The sequence below is a fragment of the Apium graveolens genome, chromosome 9, assembly GCF_009905375.1.
Source record: "Apium graveolens cultivar Ventura chromosome 9, ASM990537v1, whole genome shotgun sequence".
In the NCBI taxonomy this organism is placed as follows: domain Eukaryota; kingdom Viridiplantae; phylum Streptophyta; class Magnoliopsida; order Apiales; family Apiaceae; genus Apium; species Apium graveolens.
In genome coordinates, this window is record NC_133655.1 from 267619011 (window position 1) to 267632859 (window position 13849).

The 13849-nt window shown below is 36.0% G+C and overlaps 1 protein-coding gene across 1 annotated transcript; it reads left to right on the plus strand.

The window, feature by feature from the left end:
- Positions 1-10446: 10446 nt before the first annotated feature.
- LOC141683974 (uncharacterized) lies at positions 10447-13560 on the plus strand. The gene is made up of 3 exons (XM_074488790.1): positions 10447-10824; positions 11204-11625; positions 12009-13560. Exons 1-3 carry the CDS (start codon positions 10732-10734, stop codon positions 13273-13275), a joined length of 1782 nt encoding a protein of 593 aa, XP_074344891.1. The 5' UTR covers positions 10447-10731; the 3' UTR covers positions 13276-13560.
- The last annotated feature ends 289 nt before the right edge of the window (positions 13561-13849 follow it).

Sequence of the window (13849 nt, forward strand, 5' to 3'; positions counted from 1 at the left end):
CACCTTCTTTCGAATTGATTGCCCCTTTCGATGCATTTCTCAACTCTGCTTCCTTGAGCACCTCGTTGTAACAAACTCTTGATTCGTACTGAAAGCTTTTCAAGAAACCTACCCCTGGGGGAGTAGGGAATTATACTGTCATGTGATGGATCGAGGTCACCATCCTCATTACCCTCGTAAGAGGTCTGCCATTGTAAGCACATGGCTGATCTACAACTCTAAACATGACGATCTGGGTAGCCACATAAGATTTTTCTCCCAAGGTCACCGGGAGCCGGATCGTCCCTTTTACTCCGATTGAGTTTCTCGTGAACTTGTACAAGTGCCCACCTGTCGAGGTTAGTTCTCTATCCAACAACCCCAATTTTTTGTAGGCATCGTAAGTCAATACGTCAGCCGAGCTCCCAGTATCCACCAATGCTCGGTGCACATTCACCGTCCCAATATTCATTTTTATTACCAAGGAATCAATATGAGGGTAATGAACCCACTTGGCTTCGATTTCCCTAAACACAATGTCATAAGTCTCCCTTCTAAAGAGCTCAGGGGGCCTTTGGCTCAGATGGTTGACGTTGATGAGGGGTTTTTCCTTCACCTCCCGGGCGTACCTGTCCATTGTATTCCAGATGTCTTCACCAATATGAGACCCGCCTAGAATTATATGAATGTTATTGGCCTGAGGCACTCTCTATTTTTCTTCTGGGGTGGAGGAGAGACTGTATGATAGTTGTCTGCAATCAGCCGTTTCGTGTCAATCTCATCCTTTAGCTGTCTGCAATCAGCCGTATCGTGTCCCGTGGCCTCGTGATATGCACAATACTTTGAAGTGTTCCTCTTGTTGTAGTCTGTGAGGGGGCTGCCTTTCTAAATACCCCTTTTTCCAGCATAAGTAGCATATATATGAGCAATGGAGGCCATAAGGGGTGTGTGGGTTTGCCATTTACTTGTGTAGGGTCTACCTGAATCCTTGGTCGTCTCTTTACCCCTAGCTGTCTTTTTTGGGCTCAAGCTGCGCTAATATATCTTTCTCCTCTCCTCAAGGCTCGAAGATCCGTCTCTCTTGTCTCGATAATTTTCACTGATCTTCGACTCCCTCATTGACTTTTCTACCCTCTTAAAGGGATCTGCCTGTTCATAGAATTCTTCCAAGGTTCTGGGCTCGCTGGCTTGAGGGCTCTTCCAGAATTTTGACATTTCTTTCAACCCTGCAATCGAAAAATTCTTGATGGTCTCCACGCCGCCACCTCAAACTTTGGGAACTTCAATATTAAATCGTCAAAATTATTCTATAAGAGGTTCCCCATCTCTCTGCTTGATATTGGCCAGCATGGCCATTAGAGGTGAGTAGTGGAGGGTGGACTGAAATTTCCTGATGAATAGATCCTCCAATTATCGCAATGTCCTTATGCTAGTTGTTCCAAACTTAGAAAACCATTGTTGGGCACTACCTCAGAGTGACACTGCGAAGAGTCTGTAGCGGGTTGGCTCTGGAACCTGGTAAACCTCCTTCTCAGTGTTAAACTGCATAAGGTATTCCATCGGGTCGACCTTCCCATTAAATTTGTGCCTGAACACTCGAGGCAAGGAAGATGACCGAATAGTAGTCGTGAACAGAGAAGGGGCCGTTGAGGACGGGGGTCCCCTCTTCTCCCGCTCCATATGGTCCAGAATCTTTCGTAAGTCTTTAACCCTAACAACCTCTCTCTCCCTGTCATCATTTACATTGCTTGAATAATGAGAGCCATGTGGTCGCTCATGACGTCCACCTCCTCCGAGTCGTACCTGCGACTCCCCTTCCTGATTGGCCCCACGTTTTTGTTGTTCCTCCCTTCTAGGTGGGGTGCGCTAACGTCTTCGTGGGGGAGTTTCCGCATGCTTCCTTTTCAGAGTTTTTTGATCACCGGGCTCCTTCTCCTCTCTTTATTTTCTACAATTCTCCAATTTGAGTCTAAGTTCGTGCTCACTTAACTTCTTGCCCACTCGGTCAAGTACACTGCTTAATCTTGCCTCAGACGAATCTGGCTTTGACCACGATCTTTCAGAGATCTGGCTGCCTCGCTTGACCATACTTACGGGTATCTCATCCTACTCCAATGATTCCTTCTTCTTTTGTTCGGTCTCGGCTGCTACATCATCGAACTTCTGAATGAGCCGTTTCTGTGGGCCCTTGCCCTTTCAGTTACGCTGAGAGAGCTTGAGGCGGCGTGCCTTACGTTTAGTGTTCTGGGCCGAACTTATTTATATCCTGAAAATCCCGGTGTTGATTTCATTCATCTGGTTGCCTAGCCCCTCAAGATATGCCACGACCACCTACCCATTAACGGACGCGGGTGGTGGCGATGGCGCATGATTCTCTCGGGGCGTTTGTTCGATCCCGTTTCGGTGCCTCTTCTTGCCTCCACTTACTGGAGTTATCACTAATTTCCCTTCTTTGATCATCTTTTGTCCCTAAGATGAAACCCCCCTCATTCTAGCAGCAAATGTTATAGGGAGAATTTCGTATAATAGTGTTTTGGAGGTTGTTGGTCGAAATAAAGATCAAGGTTGATGTGTTAGGGCGGAGGAAGGTTGTTTATGGTGATGGTTGAGTTTGTATGATGACTCATCAAGAAAGAATAGAGTTTTCTTTTCTTTATAAAGTGTCGACTCATGTCTCATACAAGTGTACATAACCTATTTATAGGGATCAGGTCTCAGGTAGTTCCTGGGGAACAAGTAACCTAGGCTAGGGTTAAGGTTTTTTGACCCGTACAACCCAAGCCTATGTCCAAATCAGGCCTTCAACCAATTAGTCACGTAAATCTCGAATGACCCTACACGCTTCCTACAATCTCGCGACATCTCCGCATTTCTTCTCGTGATTGTAGGAAAGTTCTGTGTCGGCCCCGAAATTTATGAACAACCCAGTCATGTATGAGTTATTTTCCATATTTCATACAAATTCACCTCATGTGACCGGCCTGGTCGCCTCGGCTCGCACCAGCTCTTCTTAAATCAATAAATGAGCCATTTCTTTCATTTATCCCATTAGACGCGAGCATATAAGCCCAGCTCACACGTGGATAGACTCCTCTAGCTCACATGCGATGTGAGCGGGATGTCATGCGGTGGCCTAGAGGCCCACCTACTATGATCATAAGGTGATGTGAGCCCACGAGCCAGTAATGTATCCATGAGCCCAATTCGCACGATGCGAGCCCAGCTCGCACAATGAAGCCACGAACCCAATTCACACAATGAGTCCAACTCATGAAGACTGACTTTGAATTCCTTGAAGGCCCATATTTCTAACATAGAGATCAAGGTGCGAGCCCACCGGACCAGCTCGCACTACCCAACCATTTAGGCCTAACTTTCCAATATACTCATTGGGACCTATTTAGGACCTATGCCCAAAAGTGGTCATAACTGCCTAAATGCACAAGTCACCACGACCTCTTAAAAAATCATGATTTGTTGATGTATTTAGTATTAGTACTTTGCCTTATAAACAGAACTGAAGTCTCAAACCTATTTGATGTGGGACTGTGGTGTTACAAACTCCCCTTCTCTTAAACTCCCGATGTCTTATTATAAAAGAGCAGGAAAAACGGCAGTCTAAAATTTAATCTACTTCCATCTAATATTCTCAAACTCCAATATTATCCAACTAGAATCTTACGCACAACCTAAAAAAATTAAAACATTGAGATGCGGAACCCAGCAAGCAACTACGCAACATCTCAAAGTTATATTTTTATCTTTTTTTGAAAACATATTTTAGACATATAGTACATAGATGGATTATGGAATCATACACACACACATATTCGATTAAAAATATAACAAAAACACAATGAGATGTACATGACATATACTGTAAACCACATAATCAAAATTCTTATTCAAAAACTACTCTTAAAATCATATCATTATTTTAAAATCTCACGGTTCTAAATTACGATTGCACTATGCCAACGACACCGTTATATATTCGATAATTCGATGGGGCTAGTTCACGCCGTCGTTAAGACAAACTCAACAAGATATCTACATATTCCGGAACGTGCGCAAGCTAGTTTTATATGTTACACTATCTGGTGACCCGATTCAACGACGCAACTATACCTGAGTGATTCTGAAAATTCTTTTCATATCTATCACATTCCAATATCATAGTTACGATAACAAAATCATATAGTTATGAACATGTAATCAAACATAACAGTATATGTTACACAATAAATACAGAGTAATAAATAGTCACTTACCTTAATCCCGTAAACAAATAATTTATATTAGAACGCATGTTGAATTCTATGCAACCCATAAAAAATAACATATCTAAAATCTCTAACATCTCTACAATTTCAGTGCTGACCAGACCTTTTTTAGCCTGTTTGGCTAGCTAAACGATGTTTTATTGAGAAACACAAAACATGAAACTTGTAGAAAATGAAAAGATATTTCCGAAAATCCCATAATCAACGAATTCTGACTAACAATGAATTAACTAAGAATTTTATAATACTGCTGATTTTTGTGTATAAAAGCCCTACAAAATTTTTATACAAAATATGAGTGAAGATATTATGAAGTATTTATAACATCACAAAATCCTAATTGTAAACGTACAAGTTATCCGTATTAAAATCTGATCCAAATTTTAGACCTGCTAGAATTCCTAATCTTTACATAATTTTAATCCTTTTTATTATACTATTATTTTTATTGTTGTTATTCTAAAATTACGGAATATTACACCTAATAAGTTGTTCCTTCATTTCTAGAATCCCTCACCATCATTGTTCTCTAAATCATCTTGTTAATCATCCCTAAAGTCAAAAAATTCTCTGATTTTGCGTATTACTTTCTCCTTCCTTTTCCACCCTACTTTCAAAATAATCTCCCATGAGAGCTAATGGTTTAAACGAAATTCTAGTTGCTACATTTTTTGTGGAGAAAACTCCATACCCTCGTTAACTCCATAATATTTAAAAACTGAATACCTTTCAATGGTTAACTTGACCCCCTTTACACCCTTGAAATGTTTGACCTGGCGCCCATTTATACACATAAAATGCTTGACTTAACCTCTCTTCGTATTATTCAAATTCCTGAACCTCCACACCTTTCAATTCTTCACTTGACCCTCATCCATACAATTGGAATAATTTATAATTGTTGACTCCACCAAAAAATTGATTTGACCACCCACATCTACTGCACTTAGGGTATCCACTACTCTTGTAATATTGTGGCTCATAAGTTATCTGCGTTATTTAGGAGGCCCATTTTGTTGAAATGAATATGACTTATAGGTTCACATGACATGACCCTATCTTGTTGAAATACCTATAATCCTTGTCAGATTAGCATACAATAGTCTCATCAAGATAGAATCCTTGAACAAGATAGAAGTTACTAAAGCAGGAATAGTTGTAACCGTAACAACCCGATTAATTCTAAAATTAAATTAAATACAATACAATTTACTAATAAAAAATATATAAATGTGACTATTACAAAAGTGCAGCTAACGGAAGTCCAAAAGTCAAACTACTCCAAATCTGAGGTCCTCGAATTCCAATATTATCCAACTCGAACTCGTACACAAAACCTGAAATATTAAAAGGATGAGCTGCGAAGCCCAGCAAGTAACTACCTTCCAATGACTCAAAATCATATTTTTATCTTTTCAAGAACACACCTTGGACACATAACACGTAATATCTATCACATAGGATTACACAAATATTCGATAACAAAGATCACACAATTTATTTCTAATGACAAGGATCAAAACGAATCACACAACATATTCTATAATTCACATAATTAAAATTCTTAATCAATAAATAAATCTTAATAACAAATTCTTATCTTTAGTCCCGCAGTCCTAAATCACATTTTATGCCATACTTTGCTGGTGACCGACATCTTATACTTTATGCTACACTTACCAAGTGACCGGGTTCTTATTTTTATTCGATGGGGGCTACTTTACGTCCCTTTTCAAGTAAAACTGAAGCTTGAAAATGTATCAATGTGTTCCAGAACGTGCCCAAACTAGTTCTATATTCTATATATTACACTACCCAGTGATCGGGTTCTAATTCTTATACATGACTAAGACTGGGGATTTCTTTGAATTAATTTCTTATCAGTCACATATCAATTTCATACATACGATAATCAAAACAAATATTCGAACACATGAATCAAATAATATAAGATATGTTACACAATAATACGGAGCAACGAAAAGTTACTTACAGAACACGTAAGTAAATGAGTAATACGGAGTAACGAATAGTCACTTACCTCAATCACGCAAATCAAATAATCCACGTTAGAGCACACAATCAATCCATAGTAATCCATCACACACGAAACATCTTAAATCTTGAACTTCTCCACGATTTTAATTCTGATCAGATTTGAATTTACCCTTTTGACCCTATAAATGACGCTTTATTGGAAAACATGAAAGTTGTAAATAACGAAAATACCTTTCTGAAAAGTCCAGAATCAACGAATTTTGACTTGCGATGAATTTTTTTATGAATTTTATAAAACTGTTGATTCTTGTGTAAAAGTGCCCCAAGAATTTTGATATTAAAACCGAGGAACATGAATAAGATGTATTTGTAACGATACTAAACCCTGTGTCTTAACCTACAAGTTATCCATATTAGAATCTGATCCAAATTTTAGTCCCGTTAGTTTAATTCAATTTTAAATTATAATCCTTGTCTAATTTTAATAATTTTTTCTATTTTTTTTATTATTCTAAAATTATGGCATAATATAGAAACTCATTTTTACATTTGAATGATAAAGACTTATTTTGCATTAACTCGTATACAAAATTCTCATTCTCTTCGTAACTACTCCAAATTCAATTTATAACTATGAGTAAGCATTTTTCAGTTCGAAATCGAGAACCGAACCGACAATTTTAAAATTCTGATTTCGATTTTTTACAATTTAAATTCGATTCGTTTCTAATTTTTTAAATTTTCAGTTCTTGTTTCGATTCCGACTAGCACCTAAAACCGTAAATACTAAATCAAACTACATATTATATTATTTTACTCCTCGTATATTATATTATATCTTACTACCTTATATAATGTTATATTACGTTATATAACATTATGTCACGATACCATGCCATATTATAACATGTTATATTATAATAGATTTCAGAAATATTATATTACGTGCATTATTTACTTTCCTAGTTACTTATGATGCTTTGATCATTTTTGCTAGTATGTTATTTTAATATATATTTTTCTTAAATATACAGACCCAAAATGATGGAAATCTAGAAAATGATTTTTTATAACAATTTTTTTTAGTAAAAATAAATAAATTTAGAGTATAGGCAAAATAAATTAATTTTGAACTAATACAAAATTGGTTCTTTCAGTTTGAAACCAAATGAAACCAAAATTTACGGGCCGGTTCTATTTCTCATGTAAGAACGATCTTAGTTCAGTTGTCAAAATATCGTTAATTCGGTTCCTGGTTCTCGGTTCCACTTCAGCTCGATTTAGAACCGTTAGTCTTTTCTACACGTAACCATCAGTTGTTCGATTTATACAAATGAATTTAAAATTAAAATGATATAAATACATGTTTGAACGATCCAAACATTGTTTAAATTTATTTTTAATTATAGATTTAACTTCATAACAAACTAAACATACACACCATACTTAGTCACGAGATAAATATTTAAAGGCCAGTACTCAAGAGAGAACCCCTTAAAAAAGGGAATGAAAGAACCTTTTTTAAAAATTAATTTTAAAATTCAAAAACGGTGTAAATAATTTTTTATTTATTTTCATATTATTTCCATAAAATTAATTACAAATAACAATTTCTTTAAAAATTTCAAAAACTCATGAAAAACAAGTTTTGGATCTACTTTTGAATCTCATAAGTTTTAAAAATCTTTTTTTGAATCTCATAAATTATAAGAATCTATATTTGAATCTCATGAATTTTGATTCAAATCTTAATTTTTAAAATTTATGTAATGACTATTATAATATTAATGAATAATTATTTGTTAGAATAAGCTAAAAAATATTTGGAATCTTGTTTTATATGAAAGGTTCTCCCGTTCCCTTTTTAAGAGAGGGTTCTCTCTGTTAAAGAGTATAATACCATGTTCGGACCTTCCTCTTCCACCTTAAGATTTTAGTGCGACTGGTTACTTAACATGATATCAGAGTTCGGTTCAGGAAGGGACCCGACTTCAAGTCTTCTCACCCTCATTTATTTAATTTAAATATTTGTTGTTGGTATTGGTTATATTTGTTGTTGTCTATTGTAGCGAAAAGTATCGTACGATTGAGGGGGAGTGTTAAAGAGTATAAGATCATATCCATGCCTTCCTCTTCCACCTTTTTGAAATATGGAACTGTATGAATAACTGACAGATTGTTGGCTATATAATCCCCTCTTCTATTGCGACTGATTACTTAATATTGTTGGGTAGTTTCATTATTGTAATAGTTTTCTTATTAGGATATTTCTCTTTATTATGTTTGTTTGTTGGCTATATAAGCCCCTCTTCTATTGTAATTGAGAACAAATCATATTTTAATTAAACCCTACTTTTCTATTTGTCTCCATACTTTATCATGGTATCAAGAGCTATGATTCGATTCGGGATAGATTGATGATGAGTTATATGTGGTTGGGTTCCACATGTTGGGTTTAAAACATGTGTTATAATTATTATTTCTTCTTGTATTCTTCTTATTCAAATTGTTTTTTTTTGATAATTTTGAGTTTTAATCATGACTATTATTTTTTCTTCGGTTTGGTTGGATTTCTCATTGGTACTTGATTTTAGTTGATATTTTTTTGTTGGTTTTGGTTGGGACTCTCGTACAACTTTTCTGCTGCTTTTGGTTAGAACTCTCATATAATTTTTCTGCTGGTTTTGATTGAGACTCTAATACACACTCTCGACATTGCTTTGATGATATTGGATTCTTGATAATAATTTTTTTTTCTTTCCCTCTCATCTTCCTTTCCTTTTCTCGTATTAATGATGGGGGTAGCCCGAGGCACATCTGTATATTTTTCCGCCTTTTGTTTCATTTTATCTGGTACTCTAGGCACATTGGCCCATCGCGGGATTGTTGTAGACTATTTGGTGCTCTAGGCACATTGGTTTAGTATATTTGGTGCTTTAGGCACATTGTCCCTACATCGGAATTGTTTAGTTTATTTGGTGCTCTAGGCATATTGGTCTTTTGAGAGATTGATTTGGTTTATTTGTTGCTCTAGGCACATTTGCCCTTCGCGGGGATTGGTTTAGTTTTTTTGGTGCTCTAGGCACATTGATTTAGTTAATCTGGTGCCCAAGGTACACTGGCTCTTCGCGTGATTTGATTAGATTTGGATACAATTTGAATTGTGATACATTTTTTATTTGGTTGAGGATGGGATCCAGTTTGTTGGTCTGGATTCGGGTATTTAGAGTTTGTATATGGTTGATTATGGAGTTTGGTTTTGGATTTGGATTGAGTTTTGCATGCAGTTTGGGTATTGTTTTCGATGGTTGCAAATTTGTTACTTTGATGATTTTATTGCTTTTTTTTTCTCCTGGGTTGCTGCATCTTTGGACGATTTCTCTTTTGTTGTTTCTTCTTTGAATTCATTTAAATTTTTTTGGTTTGTTTGGATTCATAAACTCTGTTTGTGGGTTTGTTTGGATGCTCTTGAATATGGTGTTACAACTTTGGATTTGTTTAGTTACGTGACTCCGTCTCTTGGTTGTCAAACTTTCGATTCAACATCGTGAGTCTGAGGGGATGTTAACATATATAATGATATTATATTATTGAATAAATTCATTATTATAATAATTTTTTTATTAAGATATTTTCCTTTATTATATTTGATTGTTGTCTATATAAGCTTCTTTTATTATAATTGAGAACAAGTTATATTATAATTAAACCCTACTTTTCTTTTTCTCTCCTTACTTTATCACTCTCTACACTCTTACTCAATATACAAACTATGTAAAAAGTTATTAATGTTTTGTAAATATACACATTTAAAATCAAATTTGTTGCATTATTGAAATGCTTATGCAATGTTTTGTAATTTAATAAACAGAACACCTATAATATCTAAAATTCAAAAAAAAAGAATGAAAAAATCATTTTTATGTTAATGCACATCCTATATATACAGATTAATTGTAGTTGAACCATAGCCACTTGAAGGCAAGCTTGTTTGACAAATATCCCAAAGCCTCAATTTTTCCAGCAGTAAATAAGCAAGTGAAATTAATGTGAGGGAGTTGGAGGTTAAATGAGGATACAGACATAAAGTAGTAGGAGTATTAGACACACCACCAAAATTAAGCATACATTTTAGAATAGTCATAGGCCTTGTAGCCCTTGTAGACTCTTCTGTGACTAGAGAGAGAATCTACAATTGCCAGCTATGAAATAGAAGGATCAAAGCTTTCCTCTCAGGTCAAAGCTGTCACTTTGGGTTTTTTTCCTGTTCTTTTATATTCTACAACTCTTCTCTCCTCTCTCCCTCCCTCTCTCTATATCTTTCTCTTTCTCTCTCAAACCATTACCAGGGATTTTAAATCTCAATCTCTACAGCCTCTCCTCTCCCTCTTTATTCTTCTCCATCTTCTCTTATCTTCTCCACATTTTAATACATACACATACAGAGATAGAGAGGGAGTGAGAAAGTTTAATGGTTGATATCTGCATATCAACCATGCCTTCATCTCCATCTTCATCTCTCACTTGTGCTGAAAAGAAGCCCTGGTGGCTTAGTAACAAAAAGGTACATTAACAACCAATTACTATTCATCAAAATCACTACTTTCTCTTATTTTAACAAACCCCATCAATTTTTTTGGATAAAGATTGCACCTTAATGTTAGTTATTCATTATTTGTTTCATATTCTCACAACCCAATTGATTTTTATGCATAAAGATTTAATCTTTACATTACATTTCATTTTTTCTTGAAATTTCTTGGTGACCCATTAGTCTAATTTGCATAAAGATTTAATCTTTACATTACATTTTATCTTTTCTTGAAATTTCTTGGTGACCCATTAGTCTAATTTGCATCAAGACACAATCTTTATGTTGTAATTATATTCTTGATCACATTTCTTGAACACCCATTAATTTGTTTTATCATTTTTGTGTGCAGATTGTTGATAAGTATGTGAAAGATGCAAGATATTTGATAGATACTCAAGAACAGAGTGAAGTAACTTCAGCTCTCAATCTTCTTGACTCGGCCTTAACTCTTACACCAAAATCTGAGTCAGCTCTCGAGTTAAAGGCTCGATCTTTACTCTATTTAAGGCGATATAGAGATGTTGCTGATATGTTACAAGACTACATTCCCAGTCTTAAAATGTCATCATCTGATGACAATTCATCGTCGTCGTCTTCGTCCTCGTTGTCGTCTGATAACTCGACTCATTCGAGAGAACGAGTTAAGCTTTTGTCATCTGGTGACTCACCGGGTCGAGATGAACCGAGTTTTAAGTGCTTCTCTGTTTCTGATTTGAAGAAGAAAGTGTTGGCTGGTCTAAGTAAAAGTTCTGAGAAGGAAGGGCAATGGAGGTAATTTGCCAATCTTTAATTATTTATTTTCTATAGTTTATTTAATATGTAATAGTTGCATTTATTTTAAAGTCAAATTTAGGAGAACATTGCATTGCTGATTATGTGTATAAGTGACAGCTATGAATGAAATCAATAAGCATGCTTTGGATTTTAATTAGGTATAAAGTCAACATCTGTAACTCCTTTGGTTTGGATTATTAGAAAAATAAACAGTAATTAATTAATGTTTAATTAAATGGAGTATCATAATTGTCAAATTCAATGGATGTGGAACAAAGTAATTGAACCTAATTTGTTGTTTTGAATCAATAGGAAATGTAAATTTTAGTACTGAGATTTGGTTTGAGCATTATGGCTAATGAAACATTTTGCAATTTCAGGTACTTGGTTTTGGGACAAGCATGTTGTCACTTGGGACTAATGGAAGATGCTATGGTACTTCTTCAGACCGGAAAACGGATGGCTTCTGCTGCATTTCGACGAGAAAGTGTTTGCTGGTCAGATGACAGCTTCTCCTTCACAAAATTCCCAGTTTCCGGAGAAATTGTTATTAATAACCAACCGCCAAATCAACCAAAAACTGAATTTGAAACCATTACTCAACTCTTAAGCCACATTAAGCTTCTCCTTCGCCGTAAGACTTCAGCCATGGCTGCCCTTGATGCAGGGCTCTATGCTGAAGCCATACGACACTTCTCCAAGATTGTTGATGGTCGACGGGGAGCACCACAAGGCTTTTTGGCTGAGTGTTATATGAATCGGGCTTCAGCATATAGATCTGCTGGTAGAATTGCTGAATCATTGGCAGATTGTAACCGAGCTCTGGCCTTAAATCCATCTTGTATTGATGCTCTTAGTACTAGAGCTGCTCTTTTTGAGACAATTAGATGTTTACCTGATGCACTTCATGATCTTGAACACTTGAAGCTTTTGTACAATACGATCTTACGTGATCGAAAACTTCCTGGCCCGGCCTGGAAGCGTCAATACGTACATTACAGAGAAATCCCTGGAAGGTTATGTACATTAGCCACAAAGATTCAAGCTTTGAAGCAAAGGGTGGCTTCTGGGGAGACTGGGAATGTGGATTACTATGCACTGATGGGTTTGAGGAGGGGATGTTCGAGATCTGAATTGGATAGAGCCCATTTGTTGCTTACTCTACGACACAAGCCTGATAAATCCAATACTTTCATAGATAGATGTCAATTTTCGGATGAACAGGATGTTGACTCGATCAGGGACAGAGCGAGGATGTCTTCACTGTTGTTATACAGATTGATTCAGAAGGGTTATACTAATGTGAAGTCTACAATCATGGACGATGAATCAATGGAGAAGCAAAGGAAAAAGACCTCTGCTGCATTGCAAGCTACAGCAACAATGCAGCAGCAAGTTCAACAGGTACAACAAGACCAAGCAGAGTTACTCAATGCAGCTTCTTTAAACATGGTTACTTCAGAGTCGTCGAATCTCAATAGGGTCAATAACAAAAGCACCCCATCTGTAGCAGCAGCAGCTGCTGCAGCTGCATCATCGGTGTTTCAAGGAGTGTTCTGTCGGGACCTTGCAGCAGTTGGAAATTTGTTATCCCAAACTGGGTTCAATCTTCCAATTGCAGTGAAATACGAGGCATTGAGCTGTTAATTATCATATTTATATGAACAATATCTGATTATGATGAAGATTAATAAAGGCCCAGGGTGGATCAGCCAAATAGTTGATCAGATATTACCAGCAGGGGAGTCTATTAGTATTGTATTGTATAAAATGGTTATATTAGTACTCCTGCTGGGGAAATTTTGTCACTTGTTTCTCCTTTTCTTTTATGTCCCTTATGATGTATGCTTGTACAGAGTTAATTTCAGTACTGGAACTTTATATTTAAATTTTGTATAACTATTTGAAACTTTATGTGATCATCTTCTATCACCTTTTCTTTTATCAAATAAATCAGATCAAATGCATTAATGGTAAAAAGTTGTGGAAGGTGTAAAAGTTAGATGAGAAAAATTACTGTAACAGTAGCATGACAAAGTGTTGGCATTTACCTTTCTCATGTTTTATCTGGTGCACTGCAAAAGGCTTATCCATGACAATTCACAAGCCTAGATTTCTGATTCAAATGCTAGTTTACCATTGTCTTATTCTTTAGTTTGTCATGTTATATTAATTGTATGTATAGTATGTAGGTAGCATTCACCTGTTTGTCATCTACCCT